Genomic DNA, 27567 nt, shown 5'->3' with positions numbered 1-27567 from the left:
TCGGGTGGCAGGAGGCGTTCCCTCTCGAACCCTAAGGTGTGAGGGCACGCCGCTGTCCAACACATCCGCGGCAACTTCGAATTCGAAAATTTTGTCAGATCCTCCTCCATCCGTATTACACAGGACTTCAAGCACAGCCCGCGACTTCACGTCCTGAGTTTCCTTTAGCGCATTCGTACTGCGCAATTGCAGCATGCTAGATATGCAGGTACTTGCACTGCATGATAGCATCAACTAGAGCCTATAGTACATAGTATGACATCATGCAACAAGTTGCCACTGCAAGTTGTGTACTGGCATTCAGCTGATAAAATGTTTCAATACTACAGACACGCATCCCACAACTGTTGTTTGCCACTAGACCTCTAACCGGCCTGGGATCACACGATGTAGCTGCAACCTGCGTGGCCTCCGAGGTAGCCTCCTGCCTCAGTGGGTCAGGCTACCACTGAAGACCACTGTGACAGTGTGATATTCTCAGCATCCTGGACTTCCAATCGAGTCCATTCAATGATGATGGGGTCTACCGGCATCACTGTTTTGCTTCTGAAGCAGATTGCATGTATTCTGCACTCTTCACTCAAGTTTTCCAGAGGTCCTCTTTCATTAATAAACCACTCGCTGTTGTCCAAAGACGACCCAGGAAGGAGGCACATTCCATCCCATCCCATCACCCATCCTGGGGTGACTGCTCATGCACCTTTTTAGTATGTCTGCCGCCGCAGAGGCCAACACCTTGGAATCCATTAGATTATCACCCTGCATGAGCAAGAAGGCAGCAGCTCAACAAGTGGTCAGAGAAAAGAGCTGTTCTTTTCCGAGCAAGTCACAACATGCTCTACTCTGGTAGTGTCTAACCTTCATCATGCAGGCTTTCAGGCAGATCTTCAAAGGTCAGGCAAATATGACATATCATGAATGATGACGGGATAAGCTTGTCTCACCTCATTCACAGGGATGAGGAGAAGACATACAGGCAAGCTGCGCGCTTTTGCTGCCCGGAAGAAAGGGAAAGGGGAAAGGTGCTGGTCTTCATACGGGGTGCCTTTGTGTGGATCCATGTCCTGTATATGAAGGACACAATGAGTTTGACACTGGCTCCTCCAGTGCTGTCCAGGAATCTTGCAGTAAAATCAATGTGGAGGAGGGGCCACCTCAAGCTCCTGCCAGGACGATGCAGCCAAATTGTACGCCTCTGGACATGAGCACTTGATCTTTGATGCAGAAGTGTGGATTGGCCCCATTCCCTCAACAGAAGCTAGGCTCCCAAGCATCAGGACCTGATCCACAAGTGTAGATCAACAAAGCATTGAAGCACCAAATTACCATGTGGACATCAGCACCCAGAATATTTTGACGCGTGAGACATGATTAAAAGACCTCACCTTCCCAAATCCTACCGCTTGGATGAAATTGGCGAGGGCGGTGGCGAATGTGGCTTGCCTGCAAGATCAAACACTCAGGCAGAAGCGGAAGCGGCAGCAAGAAGGGACAAGCAAACGCACAAGCTGAAGTAAAGTTGACAAGCCCTCGACATCTGGGAGATTGTGTAATCACCTGCCCAAGGCAATGGGCCCTCGCTGTTGCAGGACAACGAACGTTGCATCAGACTCTCCAAAGATTTGGAGCTCAGAGGAGATGCTGCCTGAGGCAGCAAAAGGATTGTTTCCTACGCATGGGAGCACACTGTGGTGGGCTCTCAGGCTCCCCATGCATTTCAAATGCGCGTTGTGGATGATCAAATCCACCTGCAGACAGCCCAGCGTCAGTAATTCCCCACAGAAACTTACAACCCCAAGGAGAAGCGTTCTATCCTCCTCCTCACCGCAAGTTGGCCAACATTGCCGATGCCCTCAGCTGGTAGCACAAGCATTTTTCCTTGAAGAAATGTTTCATCGCATCCTTCGTACTTCACTTCCATCCTATCTCTAAAGATTGTCTACGACAGGTTTGCAAAATATTGTGCAAGGTAATGACAGTCGTTCGGAGCTCTTTCAGAATTCAATGAATGCACAAAGAAGTGCACAAAGAAGTGGTGTGCCGATCTTGATTGAAAACAAGCGACTGCCAGGAAGAGGGTGCCCGATCCCAGGTGATCAAGAAGTGATCGGAAAAGGGTGAGCCCTTTGACAGCAGCGATTTCCAGTCTTGACTATGCACAGTTCGGTGTGCTGCAATGATCGCAACACCGGTATCCTCAGGGAATTGTTCCTGTTCTCCTGGGCTTTGGACATGTGCATGCATGACTGATACTGAGTAATTTTGGGGAAGGTCTGGACGAGATCCGAGAACTCCTCGGAGAAGAATGCGAACAAAGAACGAAATTCATGATATGAAGGGAAAGAAGAGACGACGAGATATGTGCTCTTTCGCCTGCGTCAAAATCGTGCCACTGATCTGTCTCCCATGCAGCAGCGAGATTGTCACCTAGCGCTTGAATTGCCATGATCCTTGAAAATGCTGTCTTAAGCGACAGTGGGAGACCGGTTTTTTCAGGCCAGGGTGAGGTCGAGCTGCTTATTGTGGATCAGGTACGCAGGTCACATCCTTAGGTTCGCTTGTGTGTACCGCACAGATATCATTCACAGATCCTGATCTGGATGCAGGTCGATCTGCAATTTACAGAGCCGGGAGGTGTCCCAGGATGTTTTGCAGAGAGGTACTCCGGCGGATATGCAGTCCTGTCGAGCCATTATCTAATTTGGGTGGATGCATCCAGCCTTCCTGGCAGATCATGCAGGATTCCTCTAGCGTCTGTGACAGAAGCATCATTGCGAGCATCTCATGTTTTTGCAGCGCTCAAGCTTTGCATGCATGTGCTGTGTGATGGACAAGGCTGCCCAAGACCGGGTGGCCAGCAGTCTGAACAGGTGAACCTCCACTTGTGTGGGTACAAATGTGGAAACTCTGATGTGTCACACAGCACAGGCTTGCAGAGGGATGAAAAATGGGAGTGTGCCCCAGGTGAAATTAACGAGCAGGCAATCCTTGACACACTTGGTGGAAGAACTGCTTGTTGCTCTTTCTCGTCGCGCATGGGACACCCCATCCAGGCAGACGGAAGCACAGAGCGCATCACCAGCATTTACGGTGCGGAGCACAACACTGACATCAAGATTGCACAGGAGGTTTATGATATTGTATCCCACAGAGACTCACCGGGATATATCCTTTCTGTGCAGACTGGTGCAGGCACTTTTTCACCCCTGCAGGACTCTCTAGCGAGTCAGTCGCTTGTTGAACAACTTATATGCATGCGCTTTGCCCGTGATAGCAGTCTGAGAGCTGTGGCAGCAACACACAATACAGGTATATACCCTACTCAATGCAACTTGACCCCATGGAACTGGGAGGTGACACTGACCTGGCTCAATGGAGAGCCGAGGCCTGATTGTACCAGCTAATTGATATGCTTGAGGGCATGCCACATGTGAGCAGGGGTGGAGGAGGCCGCAAATTGGCTCATCGAGCAAGAGCAGAGGACGGAGGCTGCGCCACAGAGCATGCAGCGTCATGCCGCGTTCTCAACACAGAGTGCTGGAGTGGCAGGCATCTTAAGACGAGAGGAACAGCTGGCTGCCACCACAGACAGGCATGGTTACGGCAGCAAATTTTGGATTGAAGCACTTTGATTTTGTTCATCCCATAAGCTTTCCATAACTGGGCATGCTTTGGGTGTTTCATGAATGAGATGCACAGCGAAAGGCAAGAATCACATGCTTTTTGCTCAATTAGCAATCAGCTGCTATGACTGGCCAGCAGGACGCTGGAGCAGGCGTTTGCAGACCTGAGGGGTCTCATGGCGAAGGCAGGGGACATGGTGCAGCTGGCGGAGCGATTCAGGCAAGCGCTTGCAGAGAGGGCTGGTACATCTGAGGGCACGGATTGGATGGATGCAGACATGGAGGCAGAGCTCATCAGCATGGGCATTGCGTCACCTGTCACAAAAGCATCTGCTGGCGCTCTTTACCACCGCGAGTTATCCCGGCAGGTGCGGGCTGCAATGCAGGGAGCTTCAGCATCCCCTGATCGAGCCCGGCAGGTTCCAGCATCGCATTTGAGTTGCAGTGTCAATCTACAGGGTGCTCTGCTCACGCAAGGTCATTTACATTCTGTTTGTTGCAGTTGGCAGATTTCCTTACACCCCGCATTGAGAAGGCTGGGGGTATGATGCCGCTCCCGGACACATATTGCCTGTTCAACCGGGCAAGGGGCGCAGAGCTCATATCTCCTGATGATATCCTGACCGCTGTGAAGCTCTTCCCTACCACAACCTCCAAGCTCAGCTTCCGCCAATTTGCCTCTGGGGTCTTGGTGGTGCAATCCAGTTCTCACACAGATGAACAGGTGAGCTTCCTTGCTGTATGAAGGAAAAGGGGGTGCATGCCAGTATTTCGCAATAGCAATTTCTGTGTTTGCTGTGCCATCAAGAACAGCATCATGCTCATCATGTTGCCCATGCAGATGTGCGCCCAGCTACAAGGTCTTACTGGCTTGCAAGGCTTGGGCCGTCCTCTCACCTCCAGTGATGTGGCTGCTGCTCTCTCAATTCCACTTGCAATTGCAAGTGAACATCTTCTTGCCGCCGAAGCACACGGTGTGCTGTGCCGTGATGACGGCCCTGAGGGTCTTCGTTTCTTTAGGAATTTCTTTTCAGACTCGGAGTTTTGCTTCTCGTGACCAATCTAGCAGACTTTTGAAGGTTCGGTTTACTAGAGGAAGAGCGGGGATACGCTCTTACGGATGAGGTTGACTTTCCTTGGAAACATGTGCATGGCTGACTGGTGACGTCAGCAGGATAGATAGACCTCAAAAAACAGTTCGAAGCATCGAATTTATTTCAGTGAGGTAGATCGGAACTTTAAGAATCTTCTTGAGGTCTGATCTAGGCAGAACATGCATTACTGTCGAGTAAGATACAAACCAGAAAAAGGGATCTGATGCATCGAGTTTATAGAAATGCCGAATCGAATGCGGATCTCAGCTTGTGCAAGCATTGCGTCGTGCAATGTTTGATCTTGTGGTTTGCAGGTTACATGTCGAATCCTACGTTTAAGGTGTTGGGGTTGCCGCTGCCCCCTCCATCTCAGCATTCCAGATGGGCATCACCTGGGTTCCCCGCAGTGGATTGGTCTCTTTCTTCTTTGCATTGGGCAGAATCAACCTATATAAATAGGCTGGATGGCCTCCACATCTGCCGTGGCACTGTTGTCGAGCAACAGAGCTGCACAAGCAGTGCCTAGTCCACCTCCATGTCAATTCAGATCTTTGCAAAGGAGACCAGGTCACCGCAATTTTACTGGCTACCAATGTCGTCGATTACAACCCTTGGCTGCTCTCATTCAGCCTATTGAGGTCTGGACGGGCCTTGCAATATGCGGCGGGATGGCGCAGGCAAGACCTATACCAGTGTTGTCGGATAAGTAGTCTCTGCCTGCCCTTTTATTGAGGATTGCAACAACGCCTCAGCTACTTGCTCAGATTGGCTAGGACAATACCACGCTACCATGCCACCTGCAGATTGCACAGGAGAGTGGCGTTGGGAGATCTGTAGGTGGCCCAGTGCTGGCGATCATTGCTGGGATGGCCTGCAGCTCAACAGGCACGTTGACATCTATTTCCATTTTCGCCGATCTTGATCCCCCATTGTGGACATGTCTGAATTGAGACCCGATCGCAGGCCTTCTGCCCATGCAGAGCCCTGTGTTTGCCATGGTGTGGGAGATTCTTATGCCTCTGGCAGCTGCCCTGCTCCTGCTTGAAGCGAACCTGACAGAGTGCGCTAATGTTCTCCATCCTTTCGCTCCCTTCCCTAAGCATGACCCCTTCTTCCAAAAGCAGTTGGTCATTGTTGCGTGTTTAGTACAGGCTGTTCAAAGTGGCCAGGACGACTACTGTAGCATTTTGTTTGGCGACATTTGCATCCGTTGCAGGTACCTTTGTTGCCTTTGCCCTGCTGGGGCAGAAGCTAGGAGTCGACGGTTGGAAGGTGATATTGCCACCAGAGGAGCTCTACATCCCACTGGCATCTCGTGCTAGTCCTTGTCAAGCTGAGAAGGAATGCATGGTGTCTATTGAAGCTTTTCTGTGCACAGGTTGCTGCCTGTTTGTGCGGATCATATATTGGTGGATCTATTAATTTCTCAGCAATTGCTGCGGGCCTGGGAGTGTCTGGTTCATCCCTTGTTGCAGCAATGACAGCAGGTAAGCTGGCATCCGGTTCCTGCAAGTATCAGGTCTCATCTACCATTGCCTATATATTCAGCATTATCTTGAGTCTTGTGCCACTGGCCTCTGAACCGCCAGATTCAAGCAATGCTGCTGCAGATATTACAATCATGGCTTGTTACTTGGGAGTTCTTGGCACCATCCCAGCGGAACTTGAGTCAAGAAGTCAGGAGGAGAAGGCGCAACAATTTTCCTCATCACGTGCAGGTGGGCTCTTTTGCAACCGCAACTTGACCATCAATGATTTGCAAAGCCATGTCTTTGTGGGTAATTATTTGTGTTTGTCCAACAATTGCAATGATCAGGCAGAAGTTGTGCCATTGTGTTGAAGGCTGATGATGCAATTCTGCTGCAGAACCTGGAGTGTCAAGCAACATTGCATTCAGCCTGGCTTGCGCGGCTTTCTCTTGCAGTTGCGGCAGGTGGGCTGCAGGCATGCTAGGCATGCCAACCTGCAACCTGGCATTTTCAGCCCTGGTAGCTTCATGCATCGCATATGCAGCAGCACTGTGGAGCAACATATATACGGGCTCAATCAGCGCCATTTTTGCAGGTGACATTCGGCCTATGCATTGATGCATCGTCACCATCACTCTTGTACGCGTCACAATACTTGTACGGCTTTTCTTGACTGTTATGCGCCAGAATCCAGCTAGTCGAATGCCATATGTGTAGGATCTGAGGAGCTGGCCGAAGCTCTCATGCTCATATTTTTTGTCACAATTGGAGCCTCAGCTGGCTCACCAAGCTCTCTCAAAGACTGCGGGTGGCTTTCCTTGTTCATCGCCGTACAGCTTTCTGTGCACCTTTCGCTTCTTCTTTCTCTTGGAAATATATTCCAGCTTCCAAGACAGGTCAGTCTCAAAAGATTTTCTGCTGCAATGAACGTCCAAAGACTGATAGGCATTTTGGTTGTCATCAAGCTGCCAGTGTGTGCCTGCCTGCCTGCCTGTCATTCGTTCTTATTTTTGTGTTCAGCGCTTAGCCTAACGCCCTCCTGTGTCAGAGATACGAAATTCACATGAAGGTTGCACGTGCACTCTTCTGCACAGACCTGGAGGTCTTTAACAGCATTAGCGTGACCTTCTCATGCACTGCAGGCATTATTAACGGCATCCAATGCTGCAATTGGCGGTCCAGCTACTGCAGTTGCAATGTGCACATCGAGAGGTTGGTCAAAAATGGTCACCCCAGCTCTTCTTGTGGGCACCCTCGGCTATGCAATTGGTACTCCACTTGGAATGTTGATGGCATTTGTCCTTAGGAACTGGTCACTATAAATGCTGGGATTCTAATCAAATTGCTAGCTTAACTCAGCTTATGATTGGCAACTCTATATGCATGTCTTTATTTGGCATCATCGATATTGCACCACTCTATATGCATGCCTTCACGCCACTGTCAAACAAGCGCACACACCTGAGGATTTACTTGCAAGCAGATCTGGGTCATGGCAACAGAAATCGCACCAGTTTAATGGCGTTGAATGACTGTAAGTCTACTCTCATTTTCTGGGATCGAATCGTGGCATGTGCAGACATGCATATGTAGAGATGCTCTTCTACAGGAAATTCACCCCTCATGCCCCTTCCCTTCTTCTTCCGCTGCAGATTGACTTTCAAGCTAGCTGATGCCTTACACTCTATGCCTGCCTTGTTGCAATGTACATGTGGCATGTACGATAGTAATGGCATGCAAAGGAGCAACACAGGGGCACATCAGAGATCCTCCGTCTGAGCTTCAACAGCTCCAGGATCACGAAGAATGAAAGCAGATATTGGCCACAAGACACACATCATGACCGAAAGTCTGGATCATCACACAAGATTAGTGTCAGGCTTCACTGCTGCAGCTTGTATCAGCTGCCTGACAATGACCTACGCTGTCAAAGTCTGATGCAGAGATGACAGCAACACGCATACCCAGAGACACCCGACCCCAGGCCTCAAATGAAGACGCAAATGTGCTTTGGCTTGAGGCAATTGATGAAGTGCCAGAATGTATGTGCGGTGAACTGGTGTCACCTGTCTCAGCAATTGCACTGCTCCTAGCCTTGCATTTAGAGGAGTCATTTCTATGTTGGCAATTCACAATGCTACCCATGTCATGCGGTATTGATGGTAGACTGCTTGACCAGTCAGAGAAGTCGCTGCCTTTCTGAGCTACTGCCTGAGGGAGGAAGTCCACAGAGTAGATGACAACTATTTTGTCCTGCACCAGGACAGGATAACAGTAAGCATGAGATTGACCACAGCTAAGTCTGTTAGACTGACAGTCATAATAAGACAATCATGCATTGGTCATCTTCTTTCCTGCAGAGCTGCACCTGGCTGGAGAGGAGAAGGATTGAAGGATAATGAAAAGATCCGCGTCTGTCTGCCTCCAGCACAGCGCGGCGTGACCAAGTGTCTCCACCGTCTATTGAGGTTGCTAAGGCCAATGTTGATCGCGATGCCTCCATGTTGTCATTGTATGCCAGAAGCAGAACATCCTTCGGTATTGATATAACATCCACCTGGAATGCCCAAGATCAGCATCAATGCATGGACAATGTGCTGCCACGACCCTGCTGGTCACTTTCGCAGCATGCTGAGCACAAAATTTCTCACACTGTATAGTGATACTTCAGACCAAAAGACTAATGCACTAGCAGGAAGCTTACCTTGGAGTTGGGGTTGGGAAGCTGCGTCCTTTTAGCTGCTGTCCAGTGCATGCCGTCATCATGGGACTCACTGCTGTAAATATGGCCAGCACTCGTTCGGAACAGGAGGATGTACATGGCATTGTGATTCCCCTTGGTTAGCGCCCCCTCTATCAGCCATGTAGGAACTTCCCTTGGGTCGATAGTAATGTTGATCACCGTCCAAGACTCCCCCTGATCACAACATCGTGATTAGAAAATGATGAGCTCCTACATCATGAGCTCTTGCAGAATTAGAAGGAGCAAACGGTATTTATGTCCATGTATTGCTCTCGCGTATAGAAAACTCACCTTATCATTAGATACGAGCAGTCCAGGCATGCCGTGCAAGGCCGCCCGCTGATTGCACTCCGGTTGGCCCCCCATTTCCCTCCAAAACGGTAGCAACAACTGGCCTTTTGAGTTCACCATCAATTTATTTGCGATCATCTTGGCAATGCCACCCTCCTCATCGAAAGAATACACAACCTGATGGGGCAAAGAGAATGAGTACAGTGTTCGATCAGGATGGCCTCTGCCCACAGCCTGCATAAGTACTACGCCCACCCTGCCCACCTTGGGTTTGTGCCAAGTCCTTCCAGAGTCAAACGATCTCTTCAGAAAGATGTCTCCACCACATGCCCAATGCATACCTCCCTCTCCTTGCCACCAGCACTGTTTTCGTGACACGGCGTAAATCAGGTAGACGCAATCATCCTGCCACCAGATATAGATCTCATCAGGTAGGTTAGCCTGATGGGAGAGCTGACGGGGCTTCAAGCACTGCATTTTGCGAACAAGAAAGCACAAGAGGCAGTCACTGCACATGTGCTGTCCTTGCCTCAACATGCAGAACAGGACCCCAGAGAGGGAGCTGATCAGTTGGTGGTGCGAGGACTTCATGCGGTCCCCAAGACAAACCCGCATCATTGGAGATAGCCCAATAGATTCCCTGTTTGCTCCCACCCTCCCACCAATCTTCTGAACCCTGCCCACAAGCTCAATTAATTCTCTCAGAGCAGTGGCGACCGCATATTCTTTGTAGGAAGAGCGTTGACATTTTCGATAATTTGATGTGAAGTACCTGCCACGCTGCAGCTAATGATCCATTTGGGAGAACGCCGAGCATACCCATGTGCGAGTATTTCAGCAAAGAACTTGTCCCATTCTCCGTTGAACTTCTATAGACCCACCTACAAATTCAGCTGCATTAGACTGTTCTTCCCAGCACAACAATAGAGCGTCTTGTGTTGGGGCGAAATAGAGCGTCAGATCTGAGGTACCTATACGCGATTGTGACATCTGAAGACCCTTGTTGCGCGAGCTTCGCATCCGATGCAGTTGAGATCAGGGAAACAATACAAAGGTACCGGGCCAATGGCCTGACCCTGAACCTGCAGCTTGGGCTGCCACAACACATTCGGTGAATATCTATCACGTCCTAAACAAGATCACGAATTATATGAAGCGCTCTATGTGTTGTCCTCCAACGCCATCGACCCACAAAGAACCAAAAAAAGCACTCAGATTTCTCTGTACACTGCAAACTGGCCAAATTTCAGCACAAGTGAATCTCTTTGGACGCTTTTTTCACAACATGAGGTTCGAAACTTGAATGAAATTTAATTGCCAAGGTCAGTTTTGAGTCCACATGGGTTCACGTGACATATTGCGCACGTGCGAGTACCGTCAGATGAGACGTGGCAATTTCAAGCCCGCTCAACATCTGATGACCACGTCTTACTGCCTTTGCGCGCCTTTACATTCTGAGAAAGTTCTGACACCAATCATCCTCGACAATCACATATCTGCATCCCGCTGAACACTTTATTGCCTCCAGGCTCTCCACGAAGAAGTGGGAATTTGCCACTGCCTGCTTGTTATAGAAACGTTGTGAGCGAGGTACACTGCAGGATCCATGTCAGAAGAGGAGAATTCTCCTGTGTTGGAGACGTGTGATTTGGACTTCTCGTATCCTGACATTGGTGCGGTACGATGATTATTCTTAGATGAGCTGATGCTAGGGTTGGACATAGTGAGCGATCTCTTTTTTGTGGATTGGAGTGGAGGTGTGGATGACGGCTAGGTTCACTGTGCAGATGGCAGGCCCATTCCTGGAGTGCCACCTGTCGTCCAGAATATGTCAATCAGAATTCCAAGGGGTGCCCGCTGTCTATTGCTGGGAAGCAATGGAGCTGGGAAGACTACCCTGTTGAAGGTCCTTGGTGGAAAACACATGGTCCCCAAGGAGTCAATCACAGTGCTGGGTGTACCACCATTTCATAACACGGACCTGACAGCAAGTGGGAGGCTCTCGTACTTGGGAGGTAACTGGGAGAGGGACATAGCTTTTGCAGGTTACAGCATTCCCATGCAGGTGAGTAGATGGTTGCATCAATCGCTGGAGACGCTGCCAAAAGGATGCCACTTTGGTTTGGTAATGTTTTAGAATGTGCCATGCTTGGCAGGGGGACATCTCTGCCCTGCAGATGATAGAAAGTCTGCCAGGTGTGGACCCAACACGGCGAGCAAAGATCATGCAGGTTCTGGATGTCGATCCCGACTGGCGCATGCATCGAGTTTCAGATGGGCAGCGTCGCCGCGTGCAGATTTGCTTGGGTCTGCTGAAGCCACCTGAGGTGCGTGCTGCGTCCTACATGGTGAATAAATAGCTTGTCTGATCATGCTTTGCATTGGCCACCCTCAAAGGCATGTCGATAACATCAGCGGCACCCTGCCCAATGCAAGGCATGCATCACCACGTACACATGTGCTGACCATGCAAACAGGTGCTGCTGCTGGATGAGATAACCGTCGATTTGGATGTACTGGCAAGGGCAGACCTCCTGGACTTCCTGAAAGAGGAGTCCGAGCAGCGGGGAACCGGCATAATATATGTAGGGGTCTCCCTGCATCGCCTCTTTCCTGGTGCTCTGATGCACAACTGAATTTTTTTTGCTGTGATGCATAGCTATGACTGCAGCCATGACCTCTGCAATGCATGAATAAATGGCACTGCTCTTGAAGCACACCTATGAGATGTTCTGTTGCTCTCTGCAGGCCACTCACATATTCGATGGCTTGGAGCGCTGGCCAACCCACATCATGTTTCTGTCCGGCGGCAGGCTAAAAGTGTGGAGCAAAGCTGAGGACATCCCCGAGCTCGCCAATGATCAGTTGTTGCAGCTTGCTGAGAAGTGAGTGATGTGCCCACCTTTCTTGCTCTACTCGCCGGCACGTTTCATTTGCACCTTTGATGCTGCTGCTGCTGGTTCATTATTTACACTTTTCCATGATTGGCATGTTTGGCAGGTGGCTGAGGGAGGAGAAGCAGTTGCGAAGGATTGCCAGCGCCAGCAAGGAGGGCAAGGGAGGTGACAAGCCGTCTCTGAAGCTGGCTTCATGGAGCAACGGCTGGGCCCCAGGAAGACTGACCTCCACATTGAAGGACAGCTCCAATGCTGTGCTCCGCATGTGAGATGTGCAGACTCCGCAACGCATGCACAATGACGTATTGACAATTATGATCTACATTATAGTAATGTAGGGTTATGCTGGAGGCTTGAGATGTAACCCCATCAGTCTATTATTAAGCCGCGGCCCGCCAGGTTACCTTGCAAGAATTGTTGCGTGGTGCAACACACTGCCTGTCCATTGCATCCAATATTTCGACACCGCACCGAAGTCTAAGTTATATGATCACCTACAACTTATAGCCTGACTTCAAGTCCAATTACTCACTAAAAGTCAAGCAAAGCTTGCCGTGTGAAGCTGATCAGCTTCATGAGTTCGAACTTAACTACGGAGAATTATATAAGGCACCTGGCAGCTCTTACACCTGCACGCACTTTGGCAGCATCTGGAAATTCCAGACTGGAATTATGCCAAGCTCTTCTTCAGTCATACGCATAGCTTCATGCAAAGATTGAGAGATGCACCTTGATGAGAAAGACTGCATGCATGCAAGCACACGTGGGCAGGCGAAGGCATTCGAAAAATTCCCTGTTCAATTAACATTGGAAACAATGTCGTCTAAACGTACAGGAGCCTTTGTTCACAGCTGGCTTCTGAAGCTTGAAGAAGTGTCGAAAACTGTCGATGCAAAGGCAGAGACGTTGGAGAAGCAAAAACAGGATCTGCACGAGCTTGAAGAAACCTTGTTGAATCATCGGAGATGTGAGGCGCGTTGCGCTGCCGGTCAAGATATGAAAGCTCACTATGGTGGCACGTTGTGTGTTCAAAAGTGAACTGATTCTTTGGACACAGGGAGTCAAGCAAAGCCACCTGCACAACCTGTACATCAAGCGTGCTCAGCTGGGTATCCTTCTTACTAAAATCCATCAGTTTCAGAATCATGTGAATGAAGAACTCGATGAAGGCGGCGGACTACAGCTTGTGCAACAGAGGCAAGTCTTTTAAGATCCTCGTACTAAAGCTTGAGGTGTATGTGCTTTGGAGGCTGTTTGTGGTGCAAAAGTTGGCACTCTCAGGGATTTATGTCTGGCTGTTTGACAGCAGGGATGACAGCTTAATGCAACAAGTAGCCCTAAAGCGCCTGTGCCTCAAGGAGGTGGAGCAGATGCATGCATTTGATGCTCTCATGGTCCGGTGTACAAAAGAGGTTGCGGAGCATTTACAACAGCGATTGCAAATGGTATTCTGTCCTTTCGTCTGATCTCTGTTATAGCACCGTGGTAAGATTGTGCTTTGGGCTCATGCAGAGTCAGTGATTGCATGCAGTGATTGCGCAACTCATCGGATCTGATGCACAATCTCAGGAGATTCGGAAACAGGAGACACTCTGCACAGAACTGGCCTCCAGAAGCGAGACTGTCAGCAGACTGGAAAAGGAAAGTGAGGCGATGGTACAGCAATCTGGCGCATTGCAGGCTGAGATGGCGTTTCTGCTCCATCAGAACAGACCGATTTCTGACAGAATAGAAGAGCTGAGGAGGGTTCTTACTCAGGAAAAAGCAGAGATGCTGTTGGTAAGCTTGACTCCTCACTCACATGTGAATGCCATCTACAGCTGCAGCTGCACAGGGGTAGGAGCAGTTGCACTTGTACATAGAAATAGTATCAGCAAAAGCAGTTCCAGTTGGATTTTCTTCCAGCCATCTGTGCCTCACAGGCTGCCGAGGACGGCAATAAGTCAACACTCGCCAAGCTGCTTGCCAAGCGCAGCTCATGCATAGGGACGTGAGTGCTGCGCTGCAATGCCGTGGTATCTCACACATTTGCTGTGCAGTGCATGACACACTCTCCCAGACATTGCTTGCTGACAACACTTCAGTCTCGAATGTGCAATGCAGGATGAAGAAGGTTAATGCGGAGTTGGCGAGTCTGAATGCAAGGAAATCTGAGGTCCACAAATATATCTGTGACATCAAGACAGCAATGAAGTCATTCTGCACCTAGCTATGACACACGGGCCAAAATATGAATTACATTGGCATGTCCTCAGCATGCTGAAATGGTGGCAGCACGTTATCCGATCGATACCGGTATTGCGTGCTGATCAGGTTTCAATGCAATGTGCAAAACCTCGCTGCAGCCCGAGCTAGATAGCTGCGCCTGCGCTGCTGGTCTCTGATAAGTACTTCCCTGTGGTGAGCCATTGACATTGGGTATTCAGGTCTGGCCTTTACAGTAGAGAGACATAAATGTGGTCTTTGCAGAACATTTGGGTCTGTCCCGGACCAGTCAAGATTGTGCAAATGCCGTGGCATGCAACAGGCCCTGCAACTGGGCAAAGGCGGGGCTCTAAGCTTGCAACTTGCCGGTTGGCGAATCTGCAGAATGCGCCTCTAGATTCACGCCCTCGTTTGCCCCTGCGGCGGTAACACTGCTGACAAGCACACCTGGCAGCACTGGCAAACTCCAAGCAGGGCTCTAGGGGAGTACTCCAAGCGCACCATGTCACGACCCGTCACAACGTTCGCGTGGCAATGGCCACGGTGGCGGCTAATCCATGCGGCAGGTTCAAGGCTTGAAGTTCAAGCTGTGATTGGACTCCAGCACTCAAGGAGCAGCCTGCCCTGACTCAGAGGCGCCCTCCGGCCCCACCGTGGTGACCAGCGTGCACATGAATCCGACAATTTATCTATGAGCATGCATGCATCCTGGAGCATCGGAGGGCGCCACCGTGGTGATCAACGTGCACATGAATCCGACATCTCATCTATGAGCATGCATGCATACTGGAGCATTGCCTTGACCACCGAGTGTAAATTAATGCTCTTCAGAGGTACATGGCACGAATTATATCCCACTAATGCTTGCTTTCCCTCTAGGCTTAAAGTTAGCAGGTTACTTTCCACGTGACATTCCACTGACGTGGCATTTCATGGCAGGCTGGCCCATGGAGTGCTCTTTGCCTTGACAGAATTTGGGGGTACCTTTCAATTCTTCCGTCCGTACTTGCATCTTGCGGTGGGATAGGTTGCCTATGGCATATCGAATATGCGCACTCCTCCTTAGAGAGCGCGATCTGATCAACAGGCAACTCCTGCCCAGGCTCATCACTGCGATATCAAAGTCTCACGACAGGTAATCATTTTACTACTTCCACCATTATTTCATCGAAACTTCATTTTAAGTCGGCTTCGCTTGTTCTCTGGCATGTTGGCAACTTTCTTGGACACTGCAGGATCCCCTGTTTGGAAACGATCCCCCAGCTGCAGCCAAATGCCAGTGGTGTAAATTGGGGATACGCAGCGCTGGGCGCATTGGGGGCGGCAGCAGCAACAGGGATCACAGTATTTGCTGAGCCTGAGGTGCACTCTCTTGAGAAGTGAACGTTGTTTTGTGCCACCTCACCTTTCCTCTCTGTGTCTTCAAGAAGGCCGCCTTCAAATGCTGCTTGACGCTGCCTACAGGTCTCTGTTGGGAGTCTGAGTTCTAAAGATCCATATTCGCCACCTGTGAGGCTCCAAGGTCTACCTAACGAGATCATCCTGTACCAATACGAAGTGTGCCCATTTTGCTGCAAGGTGAAGGCATTTCTTGATTATCACAAGGTGCGATGCGCATGAGCTGTTACTTCAGCCATGACACTCTTGCTGCAAAAATTTATGTGAATTGCTTCAGCGAAACCTATGAGCTGTTGCCTTAGCTACCTTGTTCTTGCTGCACTGATTCCATCACCTGCTTTATTGAGCGTTGCAAGCTAATTCATAGTAGTGTGAGCCTGAGCTGCTCATGTCTGCCGGGCAGTTACCCTATCGCACGGTGGAAGTCAGCCCCCTGACAAAGAAGCAGCTCAAATGGTCAGAGTACCGCAAAGTTCCAGTGGCGCTGCTTGATGGCGAGATTGTCACAGACAGCACGGCCATCATCACACGCTTGGCAGCAGAGATTGCTGGGCAGGAGCAGCAGGAGCAGCAGCAGCAGCAGAAGTCGCATGGGTACCTTTCCCTGTCAGGATGGAGGAATCTCATAGGAGGAGGCAGGAGAAGAAGGGAGGTGGGTGGCGCGGAAGCAACAATTTCCTCTGACATTCTTCTATTTGGATCAGACAGCCATCATGTGACTGACTGTTCACGTCATGTTGTGCAGGCGTCGGGAAATTCCTCTCTGGACCGTTCTGAGCAAGCAGATGAGGAAGAGTGGCGCCGGTGGGTAGATGAGCGCCTGGTGCGCCTGCTCACAGTCAACATCTACCGCAACATGCGCGAGTCCTATCAGACATTTGACTACATCACGGCGAGCAGCTGCAATTTTGGCTTCTTTGAGAGGGAGGCCGCTCGTGTGGTTGGCGCCGTCATGATGTGGGGCATCTCTGGCCGCCTGAAGAAGAAGTACGGTATTGAGGGTGACGTCCGGGAGGAACTTTACCAGGCTGCCAACAAGTGGACAGAGGCGCTTGGAGATCAGAGGTATTCTCCTCATCAGACAGAGCACTTGCATGTCTGCATCTTTTGTGCAAGAATTACATGCGGTGAATGATGCGCGAGGGTCTCAGCCTCCTGTATGTGCTTCTCGCAATCAAGGATTCACTGTAAACACTGCGTGCGCAGGTTCCATGGCGGATCAAAACCGGACCTTGCGGATCTGTCTGTTTTCGGGGTCGTTCGGAGCATCACATGCACAGATACCTTCATGGACCTGATGCACACAACAAGAATTGGGACCTGGTATGAGCACATGATGGACGCTGTAGGCGACTCCACACGCCTATCCACCTCCTAATTTTTGTACTTGGATTAGCCACTTGTAAGCTCTGAGTCAATAGTTCAACCCTGAGTTCCATATACATGACAGGCGAGTGCCACAGCAAAGTTCCCAGTGGCAATGATATGGTGCCTCTAAGGGATAATGACGTGTGCACAGCACGGTCACTGTAATGCCTTTCAATTTGAAGTGCACAGAGCTTTTGGTAGCGTACCGATGACCATTGCAAAGCTGGTGCCAGCCAGCTTACCATGTTGCCTTCATGTACAGCAGATGTGCGTCACAATGACAGCCTGTCATACTGAGTAGTCTCTACGCAGTAGTTCCAGGCGAGGGGCCATAGTGGCGGGCTTGAGGGTCCCTACCTGGTATAGTTGAAGCTCAACGCAATTTGAAGCGAGTCTAAGTGATCAACAGCATGATGCACATATACATGCATGTTCAGTTGGGGTTGGGTTTGTTCACCCTACACCTCAACCCTACGCATATATGCGCATGCAGCTTCATTAGCTGACTGTCTTTTCTAGCAGGCATGGGCATGCCTACCACTTGTTTAGTGTCAAAATTTGCATCCAAGAAAACAGAGACTCTCAGCTTTGGAAGCTCCAAGAGCTCCCATACTCTCCAGAATTGGTCTGAACTGCTTCGTAATTCTGGGTCGTCATTTGATGTTCTTATTAAACCCCTTGCATTGTCACGTTGCCAGGATTCGTAAACGGTGTTCCTTGTGTCCTGAGAATATTTAGCAAATTCTCAGCATAAAACCAATCGCGCACTAACTTGATCTGTTGAATAACCAATGTACGCTTCAACCCCCAATTCATTCCCTTCTGCAAAGGTATGCAAGTGACTATACTGATCAGGCCAGCCCCATTATCTCTCCTCAAAGGTTTGCAAGAAAGAGCGTACGTTAGTCTTCAGGACCCTCAATCACAACTTGATCTAGCTTCAAATCACCCTCTGTGAACCCTCCAATGGCGCCTTCTACTACCGTCACAAAGCCCACCTTCGTGGACAACCTGCTGGGGCTTGTAAGCCGTCCAGCTCTGACGCCACATCAAATTGGCGCTGTCCCCACGACCGCGCACCCGCTCGATCCCCTGACCGCTGCCGAGGTTTCAGCCGCTGGAAAGGCCTGTCGACTGCATGCGGACTCCCTGGGGCTGACCCAACTCCGCTTCAATGCCATCACCCTCGAGGTAGGGCAGTTCTTGATCTGCATGCATTTTTATCCAGTGTGATTGTGTCATCTTCTTAGTTTCATTCCATTCCAAAGCCATCTGCTTCAGCAAAATTTGGTATGTCGCAACCTCGGATTCCTCGACTGACGTATTTTGATAGCCTTTGAAATTCGCAGGAGCCACCAAAGGCAGCATTGCTAGAGTACGAGGCAAGCGGCCGGCGATTGGCCAAGCCTCCTCGCCGTGCGCACTGCATTGTGCAGCTTCCCTCTGAACCCAACTCGTCTGTGGCCGAAGTGCTTGTGGATCTCTCCTCCCCTGTTCCGGCCGTCCTCAACTGGGTCAAGGCGCGCATTCCGTCATTGTTTTATGGTACAACATGATGTAACCAAGTGCACGATCGCACTTTCTCCCTGTCTTACATAGTGCTGGGGCTCTGAGGATGCTTCATAGCCCACATCTTGGGACATTTTTTGCCATTCTTTGATTTATTACAGAAATGAATTGGCGCAGCAGCATTGTCACGCTCGAATTTGTCACACAGGTGGAAGGTGTGCAGCCCATGGTCACAATCGAGGATTGCGTGGAAGCAGAGGAGATTGTGAAAGCCGACCCAGGCATAAGGGGTCTTCTGAAGGACCGCTATGGGATCACCGATATGGACATGGTGGCTGCTGATCCCTGGTACTACGGAGACCGCTTTGGTGCGCTTCCCATCCCGTTGTGCACGCCCTGCAATGGCAAAGCTGCGGTGTGCAACATGAGCTGATGGTGGACTTACGCCAATGCGCAGCTGAAGAAAGCAAGTACAGCGATGGGCGCATCATACAGTGCTTCATGTACGTGCGCTCCGGCTCGGTGCACGACAACCACTACGCGCACCCCCTGGACCTGGTGGTGTTCCTGGACATGAACACCGGCCGTGTGCTGGACACCCTCATGCAGGCCACCTCGCCCGTCATCCCCCAGCTCAGCACCAACTACCTCGCACCCCTTGTGCAGAAGGAGCGTGGCTTCCGCTCAGGCGCGCTCACAGACCCTTGCTGGGGCCCAGTCAGACCTGGGGCCTCCAATGAACTCGTGCCTTATTGTAGGTTGTGCTGCATTGCTTCCATGCATGCGTCCTGACTGATTTGGCGCGCATGCAGGCCTCAAGCCGCTAAACATCGTGCAGCCGGAGGGCCCCAGCTTCCAGGTGCACGGCAACGAAGTCAGCTGGCAGAAATGGAACATGCGCGTCTCCTTCAACTACCGCGAGGGCCTGGTGCTCCACAATGTCGGGTCAGTACTCTCTGCTGTGCTTTTGTCCTGCCACACGTCTTTACTCCGCTGTGCTTTCATCTCACAATGGCAGATGCAGCAGCCTTTTCGCATGTCGGCGTGCATCTGCATGTGAGAGGGTTGTTGCAGCCCAGTTTGTGCTATTCATATGTTTGAATGTTCTGTTGTATTGATGCTCCTGTGCCCAAGTGAAGTCAGAGTGTTTACTCTGCTGTAGGTATGAGGATGGGGGCCGCGTTAGGCCCGTCCTCCATCGCGCCAGCACAGTGGAGATCATTGTGCCCTATGGCGACCCACGCTCGCCCTTCCACAAGAAGTGTGCTTTTGATGTTGTCGATTATGGACTTGGTTTTTCCTGCTCCTCGCTGGAGCTCGGCTGCGACTGCCTCGGCCATGTAAGTTCCCTTTTATTTGCTGTTATTCTGTTGATTGTGTCCCTATTCACCCCCAGAGTTGCCGCATACAGTAGATTTTTACAGCTCACAAATGGCATGAGGACTTTTGTGGGCCACTGCTCTCACTGCCATGTCAAGGAAGCTTCATCCATTGCACCCAGGGACTCATGCTCCTCAGGCGGTCCTGACCTTAATTTGTCTTGCATCGCAGATCCACTACTTTGATGCCATGCTCAACACGAATAAGGGAGAGCCGATGCTGATCAAGAAGGCAGTTTGCATGCACGAGGAGGATCATGGCCTCCTGTGGAAGCATGTGGAGTACAGGACTGGCCACAGCGAAGTGCGCCGCAGCCGCCGTCTCGTCCTGTCCTTTGTTGCCACGGTGGGTGCTTCCTGCTCAGTCTACTTTGCGTTTGCCATGGCTCTTCATAAGCTCGTGTGCTGGGTTTGCCTCGATAATATTTTAAGGACCTGGTATGACTGCGCAGATTGCAAATTATGAGTACGGCTTCTTCTGGTACTTCTACCAGGATGGCACCATCGAGCATGAGGTCAAGCTGACCGGCTGCTTATCGACCAACATGTTGTCTGAGGGAGAGGGGCCCTTGCCCACCCATGGGACCCTGCTTGCCCCAGGCCTCAATGCTCAGGTGTGACTTCACTTTGAACCAAAGCAGTCAATATATTGCAACAAGCACTGGAAGATCATCAACGCCAGTGCATTCCCTGAAAGTCCTCTCAAGTGCTGTGCGCACTGTGAAGCTGTAGCAGAGCAGACATTTGTTGGTTGTAAGATGCACTGATCAACGTGCAAATGCTGTGTTCAGATCCACCAGCACTTCTTCTGTGTGCGCTTGGACATGGCCGTGGATGACCCCCATGGTGGTCGCAACCTGACGGTGACTGAGGTATGCACATCGATATCTGCGCAATTTGAAAACTATTACTGATGCAACCACTCCTTTTGTTGGACAAGGAGGAGATAATGGGCTGTAATATGAAGCAATCGCAAGCGTGTTGCCAGAGTGAATATAGCATCTACTTTCTTAGATGTGACAAGTCAGACTGAAGCGCGTGCGCTGCATGTCAGGTGAACTGCGACTCCATGCCCCTGGGGCCTGACAACCCGAATGGCGTGGGCTTCACTGCCACAGAGACTCCCTTCGAGACAGAGTTGCAGGCCGTCCGTGAGGTGGACCCCCGTCGCTCGCGCGTGTGGAAGATCAAGAATATGCACTCCCGCAACTCCATCACAGGTGCCTTCCTGGACTTGCCGCTGTAGATCTGACGACCCCTGCTTGCATAGAGTTTGCCTCGTTTATGCTGGATGCTCAGGTATCCATGAGAGGCCAATAATATCCTGAGGCAAGCATGCATGCTCTTGGTGTGCAGGTGTGCCTGTGGCATGGAAGCTGATGCCTTTTGCGTCGCCGCCTGTGTACGCACATCCGAGCAACGAGCACAGCCGCCGCGGGGCATTTGCCACCAAACAGCTGTGGGTGACGCCCTACTCGGATGACGAGAAGTTCCCAGCTGGAGACTACCCGCTGCTTGCTGGTGACACCAACAGCATCGCCAACTGGACCAGTCTGGTGTGATTTTCTGTCTTGTCCTCTCTCTGTGTGTGGAACAACTTCAAACTATTGTTGTGATTGCTGAGTTTACAGTCCCGCTCTTCATGTTGCCGACACTGTACATGGCATGGCTTGTCCGTACCTGAGAAGAAGCTGTGTGTGTTGGGGTGCAGGACCGCAAAATCAAGGAGAGCGACTGCGTCGTATGGCATTCCTTTGGAGTCACTCATGTGCCGCGCCTGGAGGACTGGCCTGTCATGCCAGTGGAAAGGGTGCGCGCCTAAAATTACAACAGATTAGGAGGATGTACCTGTCAATATCTAATGGTTGAACACGTAAAATTGTTTCGGCTCGCGTCTTCTGACTGACAAGTGTTGGTCATTCTGCTCAGGTGGGATTTCATCTGAAGCCCGTCAACTTCTTCGACGCCAATCCTGGGATGGACATTGCGCCCCTTCCCAACAAGGCATCCCGCGAGCACCAGGGGAGCAGTGCTGCCTGCGAATCTTGTGGTCCCCAGAGCAAACTTTGAGCACGCGGAAATTTTGCCATTGTGCAGTGAGACATACTTTGAGCAAACTAATTGTCACCATGTCACAGAACCTGGGATGGTATTGAGAAGGCCTTGCAGTTGGGTGTTGAGGCCTTGGGTTGTTTTGTGATCATCTGGAGTGTCAGTGCTAACAATACTACGCAGCCTGCATGCTTGAACTGACGATTCCATAGATCAAGTCTTTTGTTCTTACCTGCCTGCCTTCATATTTTGCGTACTTTTTTTGACTGCAACTAATCCTGTCCCTCTGTCATTCCTTGGGTGACATTGTCAAGCAACACATTTGGCCCACCCTTGAAGGTGTTTTGCCAGGTCATGTGCTTACCAGTACTGCCAGTGGTCTCAAGTCTAGCTGTAGCTAACTATGCCTGGACCTTCTGAATGCAAATGGGTGCAGTTCACTGGATTCACGTTCGAACATGTTGCACCTGCTATCTTTGGTGGTTTGTGCCAAATTCACACTTTCCAAACAATCTCTGCCCTTCATATGAAGCAAGGTGCTCGGCCCTGCCTCAGCTGGATCTTGGCGCCTATATGGGCGTTACGTCCGTGTCCACACCCGAATAATGCTTTTGTCTTCGACATCTATTGTCATTGGGATCGTTAAGCTAGCAATTCTTCTATGATTTTGCGGGCTCAACATCGTGCCATATAAGTTGTACTTTCGCAAGTGCATAGCCTGACGACGTCAGTGCCGATGCCCCGACGCATAATTATATTGTGTCATTCAGAACAGCCTCATAAGATGAGTTTGAATCAAAGGAACAATTAGTCCTTTGATGAAGGCAGAAAATCTCGTTCAAGCGTAATGGGCAACTGTTGCTTCTCGAGCGCTGCTGACAAGAGAATGTCACCGGCACCAGATATCCAGAAGCCCAAGGTGATCTCCCAGAGAATTGTTTTGCAGCTTGGTTGAAAAGGAACAAATATTTGTACAAATACTTCACGCATGGGTTCTGCTTCTTGAATGTCTTGAGACTCGACACAAAGCCACTGGACGCAGGCAGCACAGGTGGTGGAAGCTGGGGCCGATTCTGAAGAATTGATGAGGATGAAAGTCGCCAGGAAGCGTATTGCTATAGCTGCTGACGCCCTATCAATTGCTTCTGACGTCAAAATACCCAACATACCCAAGACTGAAGCTGTGTTGCGGGTCCTTGGTGCGGCTACTCCACGCTTGTGGCCTGATGAAGATAGATGACTCTCCTTGCCTGTCTGCTGCTCAATTGCCAAGGAGCTTTGACGCATCCATTGCATGTGCTGGCAGAAAGGGCGGTGGAAGGCAACTTGCTGTTTGACATGTTGTCTCTCCCGGCGCGGCAAGCAATCTTCCGCAGCATGTCCTTGCACATGGTCAGTGCTGGGACCACCATCATCAATCAGGGCGACACCGACGCCACCAAGTTCTATGTCCTTGAGAAGGGCACCTGTGATGTGCTGATAAACAATGAAGCCACCGGCTACATCCCAAAGAAGGTCCACACCTACCCATCCGGCAGGTACGTGGGCTCTGCTGCTCTGGGATATTTCTCGCAAATGCAAGTTTTCTGACTGCACATCACATGGGCCATGCATGGGCTGACGGAAGGTGCTGGTGAGAGCAGTGGGTTTGGGGAGCTGGCCCTCCTGTACAGCGCCCCTCGAGCTGCAACCGTGCTGGCCGTCACGGACTGCAAGCTGTGGGTGATGGAGAGGGCGGTGTACAACTCCATAAAGCGCACCTACCAGGAGCAGGTGGCAGCACTGAAGCGGAAGATGGTCAGCTCCGTGCCAATGCTGGCAGTGCTGTCAGAGGTGGGGCTCAGTACACTGCTGTGAAGATGTCTGCCACCATCTTGCATTGCTCTTCTTGCATGCATAAACAAGCAGACATGAATGTTGGCTGAGCACAGGGCAGTACGATGCAGTCCAGAAGATGTATATGATGACAAGGGGAAGCTGGATCTCATGATAATGTGATGGCGCAAACAGGAGAGCCGTGACCTGGTGGCTGGCGCGCTTGAGGCGGTGGAGTTCAAGGCTGGGCAGACAATATTCAGGCAGGGCGAGAAGGGCGACCGCTTCTACATCGTCCAGGAGGGAGCCGTGACGGTGTCCAAGACCAGCGCAGGGGAGCGCACTGTGCTTGCCAAGCTGGCAGAGGGGTCCTACTTTGGTGAACGCGCCCTCATCAAGGATGATGTCCGGTGAGCCACAGCCCTTCTCAGTACTGCTAATCCTTTGTTCATCTGAGCAGCACATGCACAAGAGGAAAATGCCCCAGCAGATATCTGATATGCTGGAGGCACATTGCAGGGCGGCGGACGTCACAGCTGACATCTACACAGTCTGCTACTCTCTGGGAAGGAAAGCGTTCGATGAGCTGCTGGGGCCGATTGAGGATGTCTGGCGGTTTGAGGCGCTGCGCAAGGTCCCGGTCCTGTTTGCGCTCTCAGAGCAGCAGCTGTTTGAGTTGGCCCACTGCATGAAGAACCATGCCATTTCTGCCGGCCAGATGGTGTTCCGGCAGGGGGATCCAGGTACCACACATGTCCTGCAATCTTTGAAGACACCTGGATGGCCTTAGCATGCAACTGCATGTGCAAGCCAGTATATTTATTGAGCATGTCACACTTGCACGTGTACAGATTAATATTTCCTTTTTCCTACAGATCAATGAGGCTGATTCCCCACAAAGGAGCTGCTTTCTGAAAGAAGGTGTGCGCAGGTGATGTCTTCTATGTCATTGAGGAGGGGACCTTCACCATCTTTGACAACAGCGGTAAGGAGTTGGCGCGCGTGTCAAAGGGATCATGTTTTGGCGAGCTCGCGCTGATGCATCAGGCATGGCTCCACAATCTTATGAAGCCTTGACAGATCGCGAAGATTCTATTGGTTTTACACGTACAACTCCAAAATCGGAAATGTGAGCCTGTGGAGCTGTAATGTTGACAAGTCCTGTGCACATGCTCTCATTGCGCCGTGATGACCCGTAGGATCTGAGGGCGGCAAACGTGAAGGCCTTGACCGATGGTGTCCTGTTGGCGTTGCATCGCGACGATTTCAATGGCCTTCTGGGGAGCCTCACCCACATCCGCCACATGTGGCGCTTTGAAGCACTCCGTAAGGTGCACTACTCTATCACGGAGAGGTCTGCAAAGTAATGTACCGGCTCTGCAAAAGATCGGCTTTGGGGATGCTTGTGCATGCTTATGAGACTTGTCCAGCATGCTGATGCTGCATGCACGGGCAGGTACCACTCTTTTCGACTTTGACGCCACCGCAGCGGTCGCAGCTGTGCACAGTGCTCAAGCCACTGCATGTGAAGGCTGGTACAGCCATCGTACAAGCCGGCAACACAGGCAACACTTTCTACGTGGTGGAGGCTGGCACTTGTGTCGTGCACAACGTGGCCAGTCAGGTGTGCTGCTCCTTCCACAATTCCCCATGCAGACCTTTCCAACACTTTGAGATTAGGGTTGCTTGAAACACTGAAGTGTTAGTTGGCATAACATCAACACATCCTCTTCCAATTCCTCTGCAGGAGATTGGCAGGTTGGGACCCACGATGTACTTTGGGGAGTTGGCTTTGCTGCGCAATGAGCCACGCGCAGCCACAGTGTTGGCCCTGACAGACTGTGATCTGCTTGAGCTGGGCCGTGCAGACTTCCTGCAGCTCATGGGGCCCTTGGCAAAGGCTTTGGAGTCACAAGCTGCAAAGTACGGTCTTGCAGTGTCAGCAAAGAAGGTGAGCAATATGTTGAAGGTTTTTGCAGTGACCGGATGCTTGTGCCTTTTGTGATTTCATCCTCATGTTACCGGTCATCTGTGGCGCAGGACATCAAAGCCACAGATCTTGTCAAGATTGCTGTTTTGGGGTCCGGAGCCTTTGGCCAAGTAATGCTGGTCAAGCATGAAGGCGCATACATGGCGCTCAAATCCCTGAGCAAACAACAGATTCTTGAAATGGGCCTCCATGTAAGCATGCTGCTCTCTATTCCCATTGATCTCTTTCAAATGCTGGCAAACCTTGTCTGCATGAATACAAGCGCAGTCCTGCATGCCTCACTACACTTCTGTGGTGATTAATTGCCAGGAACATGTGAAGCGGGAAAAGCAGATCATGGCGGAGTGCGACTGCCCCTTCATGGTGAACCTGGTGACGTCCTTCAAGGACGGCTCGCACCTGTACATGCTGATGGAGTGTGTCATGGGCGGGGAGCTGTTCACCTACCTGCAGTCACGCTCAGGCCCTCTCAAGGAGGACCACGCTCGCTTCTATGCTGCCTCCGTGGTGTGTGGCCTGGAGTACATGCAGGAGCACAACCTCATGTGGAGGTGCTCACTGCAGCTTCTGCTTGCTCTCTGTCTTGTCTGTGCATGCATGCATGCTGCCAGCCTCATGTAGAAGCAGCAGAACGCAAGCTCAAATAATTTCACGAAGCACCACCTCTCTGAGGGGTCAGAATGGCAAAACACTCATGAGTTTCTCCTTCTGGTGACACAGGGACTTGAAACCAGAGAACCTCCTCATCGAAACAACAGGCTACGTGAAGATGGCCGATTTTGGCTTTGCCAAGAAAATGCCCCCTGGACAGAAGTCCAACACCTTGTGTGGGACGCCAGAGTACCTCGCACCTGAGCTGGTCACACAAGCTGGCCACACTCGGGCAGTGGACTGGTACGTGCCGATCCCACACATAATATCTGCCCAATGTGGGTTTGCATGGACCAGGGATTGATGCACATAGCGCATGACCTTGCAACTGACAAGTGGATTGTTGCGCTCTGCTCACCAGGTGGGCTCTGGGGGTGCTGATCTATGAGATGGTCGCCGGGTATCCGCCCTTCTATGATGAGGATCGCGTCGCCATGTTCAAGAACATCTGCCAAGTCAAGTACAGCGTGCCATCACATTTCTCAAAGGTGGTGGTCTGCTCAATCTCTCTTGTGTCCAGGTGAAGCGCAAGCCAGGTGTATCAGATACGCAGCTTAGTGGACTCTGTGATGCGCAGGAAGTAAGGGATCTGATCAAGCGGCTGCTGGTGCACAATCCCAACCAGAGGATGGGTGCTCTCAAGGCAGGAGCTGCTGATGTCAAAGCACACCCTTGGTTTGCAAATTTTGACTGGGCTGCCTTCTCCAAGCGCCAATTAAAGGCCCCATACATCCCACAGGTGATCCCACAGGAATTCTGGCCTCGAATGTGTTAGGACATTTGAGCCTTTTTGTAGTACTATACACGTGTCACAAGAAATTCTAGATGTACGTGGCACACGTCAGGCGCATTGCAACTGCTGACATCTTGTTGCATGACCAGGTGACACACCCTGAGGACACTCGCAATTTCAGCGGTGGCCCTGAGGATATGCATGCATCGAAGAGCAACAAACGCTATGTGTCAACAGGGGTCTTCAAAGACTTCTGATCTTGTCTGTCACAGTGTACACACTCCAACTTCAAGATTATGTATGTGATAGAGTCACAGATCATCCTGGCATAGTGCAGGCTGCGCAATGAT

General features: G+C 50.9%; 4 protein-coding genes across 4 annotated transcripts; all 4 read left to right on the top strand.

Annotated features, from left to right (window-relative positions):
• Nucleotides 1-10685: 10685 nt before the first annotated feature.
• Nucleotides 10686-12109, top strand: COCSUDRAFT_28337 (P-loop containing nucleoside triphosphate hydrolase protein; the record flags this gene model as incomplete). Its single annotated transcript, XM_005649228.1, has 5 exons — nucleotides 10686-10893; nucleotides 11008-11285; nucleotides 11377-11547; nucleotides 11698-11805; nucleotides 11969-12109. Exons 1-5 carry the CDS (start codon nucleotides 10827-10829, stop codon nucleotides 12107-12109), a joined length of 765 nt encoding a protein of 254 aa, XP_005649285.1. The 5' UTR covers nucleotides 10686-10826.
• A 3740-nt stretch (nucleotides 12110-15849) lies between these two features.
• On the top strand, nucleotides 15850-17098 carry COCSUDRAFT_14039 (hypothetical protein; the record flags this gene model as incomplete). Its single annotated transcript, XM_005649227.1, has 5 exons — nucleotides 15850-15927; nucleotides 16124-16314; nucleotides 16369-16372; nucleotides 16511-16785; nucleotides 16927-17098. Coding segments are annotated over 5 exons (720 nt in total), but the record flags the coding sequence as incomplete, so codon positions are not given.
• Nucleotides 17099-17847: 749 nt separating this feature from the next.
• COCSUDRAFT_28332 (hypothetical protein) lies at nucleotides 17848-22046 on the top strand (the record flags this gene model as incomplete). Its single annotated transcript, XM_005649226.1, has 13 exons — nucleotides 17848-18279; nucleotides 18438-18608; nucleotides 18806-18965; nucleotides 19055-19285; nucleotides 19410-19542; nucleotides 19760-19937; nucleotides 20149-20322; nucleotides 20429-20590; nucleotides 20768-20839; nucleotides 21031-21196; nucleotides 21333-21532; nucleotides 21688-21786; nucleotides 21906-22046. Exons 1-13 carry the CDS (start codon nucleotides 18055-18057, stop codon nucleotides 22044-22046), a joined length of 2112 nt encoding a protein of 703 aa, XP_005649283.1. The 5' UTR covers nucleotides 17848-18054.
• Nucleotides 22047-23264: 1218 nt separating this feature from the next.
• On the top strand, nucleotides 23265-27474 carry COCSUDRAFT_36058 (putative cGMP-dependent protein kinase; the record flags this gene model as incomplete). Its single annotated transcript, XM_005649225.1, has 14 exons — nucleotides 23265-23566; nucleotides 23672-23861; nucleotides 24039-24253; nucleotides 24363-24586; nucleotides 24775-24890; nucleotides 25043-25174; nucleotides 25300-25467; nucleotides 25591-25794; nucleotides 25884-26024; nucleotides 26143-26384; nucleotides 26554-26727; nucleotides 26846-26972; nucleotides 27062-27223; nucleotides 27430-27474. The coding sequence occupies 14 exons, from the start codon at nucleotides 23265-23267 to the stop codon at nucleotides 27472-27474; spliced, it is 2442 nt and encodes an 813-aa protein (XP_005649282.1).
• Nucleotides 27475-27567: the final 93 nt, after the last annotated feature.

Source organism: Coccomyxa subellipsoidea, assembly GCF_000258705.1.
Source record: "Coccomyxa subellipsoidea C-169, whole genome shotgun sequence".
Taxonomy (NCBI): domain Eukaryota; kingdom Viridiplantae; phylum Chlorophyta; class Trebouxiophyceae; family Coccomyxaceae; genus Coccomyxa; species Coccomyxa subellipsoidea.
This window is presented reverse-complemented; position numbering and strand designations above follow the sequence as displayed.